Source organism: Cariama cristata, unplaced genomic scaffold, assembly GCF_000690535.1.
Source record: "Cariama cristata isolate BGI_N322 unplaced genomic scaffold, ASM69053v1 scaffold7881, whole genome shotgun sequence".
NCBI lineage: Eukaryota > Metazoa > Chordata > Aves > Cariamiformes > Cariamidae > Cariama > Cariama cristata.
In genome coordinates this window covers 1-4,600 of record NW_009600943.1, presented here as the reverse complement: position 1 = coordinate 4,600, position 4,600 = coordinate 1, and the positions used below count along the sequence as shown (strand labels likewise).

At 44.4% G+C, this 4,600-nt stretch overlaps 1 protein-coding gene across 1 annotated transcript; it reads left to right on the top strand.

Annotated features, from left to right (window-relative positions):
* Nucleotides 1-248: 248 nt before the first annotated feature.
* LOC104169331 (olfactory receptor 12D2-like) lies at nt 249-1,190 on the top strand. The gene has a single exon (XM_009710231.1). The coding sequence runs from the start codon at nt 249-251 to the stop codon at nt 1,188-1,190; it is 942 nt and encodes a 313-aa protein (XP_009708533.1).
* The last annotated feature ends 3,410 nt before the right edge of the window (nt 1,191-4,600 follow it).

Sequence of the window (4,600 nt, the reverse complement as noted above, 5' to 3'; positions counted from 1 at the left end):
TTTCCCCTCTGTAACATTTTACTCTGTCCTAGACAGAAAGTAGAAGACTACATTAAAGTTCTTTTTTGTCCATGTTAATTTCTTGAGTTTCTATGCAGCTTTTATGTCTGGTTACATAGGTTATATTTTGCTCTTTGCTGCATTTGTTTGTACTAAAATAGCACAGAAACAAATAAGTTTTGTAGTGCTGTTACTCCTCACAACTGTGGAACCTTGACATTTTGCCTTTGCTTCTTATTGTTCCAGCAATGCTGAACCAGACAGAGGTCAGTGAGTTCATCCTTTTGGGCCTCACCGATATCCAGGGGCTGCAGCACTTTTTCTTCATCTCCTTTCTGTTGCTCTACTTGACCAGTCTTGTGGGAAACGGTGCCATTGTGACCATGGTGATATCTGAGCCCCAGCTACACACACCGATGTACTTCTTCCTGGGGAACCTGTCTTGTCTGGATATTTTCTACTCCACAGTCACTGTTCCCAAGATGTTGACTGGCTTTCTCTTTGGGCATCAGCCCATCTCTTTTGGTGGGTGCTTGGCCCAGCTCCACTTCTTCCACTTCCTGGGCAGTACTGAGGCTGTGCTCCTGGCCACCATGGCCTATGACCGCTATGTCGCCATTTGCAACCCTTTGCGCTACACCCTTATCATGAACCCACGGACTTGTCTGCTGCTGGCCGTGGCCAGCTGGTCCACTGGTTTAGTACACGCCATGATGCACTCAGTCATGACCTCTCAACTGCGTTTCTGTGGCCACAACCACATTCATCACTTCTTCTGTGACATCAAGCCACTGTTGAATTTGGCTTGCAGTAGCACCAGCCTCAACATGACCCTCCTCAATGTTGTCACCACATCTATTGTTCTAGGCCCCTTGACTCTCGTACTGCTCTCCTACCTCTACATCATCTCCTTCGTCTTCCAGAAAGTCCGGTCCCAGGAAGGAAGATGGAAGCCCTTTTCCACCTGTGCCTCCCACCTCACCATTGTGGCACTGTTGTACGTACCAGTGCTCTTCAATTATACACCACCCTCCTCAGGAAGCTCCCCTAAAAAGGACATGCAAGTGTCTCTCATGTACAGTGCTGTCACCCCAGCTCTGAACCCCTTGATCTACACTCTTAGGAACCAGGAGGTGAGATCTGCCCTGAAAAAAATACTAGGGAGAAAACTCTTTGCTGGAGGAAAGTGACTAGAACAAGCAGAAGACTCAGAATGTGGTTAATCCACCTCTCATATTTATAAGGGAAGAGGGTAAAAGGACACTGTATTGCAAGAGGCTGAAAAACTGCTGGTTATCTCCTGTAGTTTAACACATTTAGAAGTTAATTACATAGACCTAAATCAGGGGAGATATTCAAGGACTTGATGCTTCTTCCATCACTTTTAGTTGTCTTATGGTACCCCATCTGGTGTCCGGCTTCCAATACAGAAGCATGTGTGACTCCTGCAGGATTTGAGGCACAGTTGACAGCCCCATGCAGCTGTCCTGGGTAATCTAAAATATTAAATGATGTCTTGACGGCTATGTTTAGGCAGCTGAATGACTCTCCTATCATTCAGACCTTCTGTATAGCTGAAGAGAGCTAGCATGTGTTACATCTTGGGTGGGCATTGCCTGAGAATGATGTTGTCAACATTTGACTTGAGTCAGCTGTCTGGAGGGATCCGATTCTTTCTATTAAGTAGAAGAGGAACCTTATTAATGAACCTAGATTTAAATGTAAACTTAAAAATGGATGTGAGCATCACCTCCACTAGCTTTAGCAGTGTGGCTTATCTTGCCTGGATTATATACTCAAATGTATTTATGTGTTGTAGGAATGAGGCCTAAGGCCATGAGATATGTGGTGAGAAGGTTAACGATGCATGGTAGTTGCAACTTGCTGATGGAATTAATAGGCTGTTGGTGGGGGTGACAGGCTACCAGGTGGAGGCTGGATAGCCCTTACTGCTGTATCAGTCGGATGGAAGGAGGAGTGGTACTAATGTATCACAGTTCTGTTCCACCCTTGCCCAAGACCCACAGCCTGTCCGAAGTTAACCAACACTCTCGTTGTCCCTCATTTACATATGAAAAAATACACCAAACTGAGAAAGCGGCTGCCCACTCCTGCCACTATGACAGCATCAACAGGTAATTTGACTACATTCTCACCTTCACTTCTCCCAAAATTATGACCTTGGCATTTGAAATCCTCCATGGCAGAGGATGAGAATGCGATCCCACTTTGTGGACAAGTTGTTTTGCCAGTAGACAGAAAGAACACAGACACCAAGAAGAAGAGCAGGCTTATTTTACTCTCTATATCAAGGTAATACAGAAATAAGGTAATGCATTTAGGTAAAACGATAGGCTTGTTGCATTCTGGCATTAAGCAGCGAAGGAAATAAGCAGGGTAATGCACCTAATCATTACTACATAAGATTAACTTTAGTGATTAAGAAAGATGCATCACCAATTGCCCTTATACTTTACCATCATCCAGTTCCGCAATCGTTGGGGAGCCCCAGTTACAGAGGGGATTTGAAGAACCTGTCCCGGCAATTGGTATGTCCTAGGCAGTGCGTCCACCCATAGGTAAGGTCTCAAAAATCGCTGTAAGAGGGTCCAGCTTTTATACAGTTGAATAAACATCTTGCAAAACTTCCAATGCGGGAACATCCATTGTCACCCTCCCTGTCGGATTCCGTCCAAAGTCTGGCCAGGGCTGAAGGAGGAATTCAAGGGCTTTCCGTATCTATTTTGGCTTTGATCACGTATTCCTCAACAAGACCAGACGCCTGGCCTCACAGCCTTGCAGCACACCTCTGAATAAAGACGGATTGTTCTGTCGGTTACTGTTACACAGTAAGTGTTACAACTGTTACACGGCAAAACTTGGACCTATATATATATATATATATACACACACACATTCGTATTAAAATAGGTAGTAGCACATCGCGCATGCGGTTAGTACTATGCATATTAGATATATATTGTCAGGTTGTGAGATTCATCTAGAGGTCAACTTTGATTCAGAGGCTATTGTTCAGGTCTTAGTACTTCAACAGTCAACGGGCTTGCTCCTCTCTCCTCCCCAAGGCAGGGACGCCTCTTCGGTAAGGTTTGTGCCTCTGACTACATTGGATGGTACCCGGGCAGAAATAAGATCTCTAGTGCTAATGCAGTAAGTGTATCTAGTGCTAATGCAGTAAGTGTATTTATCACCAGCAATCTATAAGAATCTGTACCTGTTACTTCAATAAACTACACTATTTGTGCACCTGGTCGCGATAGTTCAGTGAACACGACCGGACTTAGAGTATGTCGTGCTATTTGTGCAACATGCTGATAGAGCAGTAGTTCATGGAACGTGACTGGATTTATAGCATGTCGCGCTATTTGTGCATCCATAGCGATGCTATGGATTCACTTTAATCCCGAATTGGCTATTGAATGCGACCAGACTTATAGTGTTATATTGAGTGCCACTCAGAATCTAAGCCCAGCCACCCCCAGCCCCTCTAATATCCAAGGACAGGCTGGAACGCAGCGAGGCTTATTTTCTGCCAAATTTCATTACCCTCTAACGCCGCACGTGCCTAGCTACTTTTCCAGATTCATATTATGGTCAGTGATAAAACAATGGATTTGCATTTACACAGATCACTACAGACATGTTAAATGTCCTCAAGTATCCTTCCCAGACTATGCCTGTGACTCCAGAACAGAACAGGTCTGTTGCAGGTTCTTTGTCGTACTTCATGCCTGTGAAGTATGGACATTTCTAATAGCGCTCAATATCTACTTATATTGAGGCACTAAATCCCAATTTTAATGTGGGGTGCAATGATTTGTAAGTGCTTAACTTTTAGGTACTGTGGCTCTTTACACAGACATTCACCACCTTCAGTCTTAGCCTGGACTGCGGTTCCTTGATGAGCTGGATGAAAAGCATACGACATTCTCAGACACTAGATGTGCTGTGTCTGCCTGTTGGATTACTGAGGACAGAATAAAGGGGTGCTCTGAATTGTCTGCATAACGACCTAGGCAAAGAGGATGGAGGGCAAACTCCTGGATATAGGTTGCAATCCACAGATTTTAGAAAGATTTCGTTCTTTCCAGCTTGACAATTCAGATCGATGCAATAGCATTAAGCATCTGACAGCGAGGCATTAAAAGCAATACTCACTATAAGAGCATGAATGTGATTTGGTTGCCTAAGAGAAGGCATCTAGAGGCATCATATGAGAGACTTGTGTGTCCTCCACCTGATGCTCTAGAAAGACAGAAGAATCCATTTGGTTCTGCTTCATATGTGTCAATCCTGTGGAACATGCAAGGTATCAATATAAGATGTGAACAGAGTCCTGGATGATGGCAATAGACCCTCAGGAGATCCAGGCTCAGCTGTCCCCAAGTCAACTAAGCATCTAAATACCATCAAGATACAAATGTCTCAATGTAGGAGCTTACTGCCACTTCAGATGCCCAAAGGTATCCTGCACGGCCTTCAAGTTGCCACTTCAAAATGACATGCAGGTCTTCGTTCTATTTTGGGCACGTTGAGTGGAAAAGCAACAGCTTAACCATGAACATGCGCCCTTCCTCCT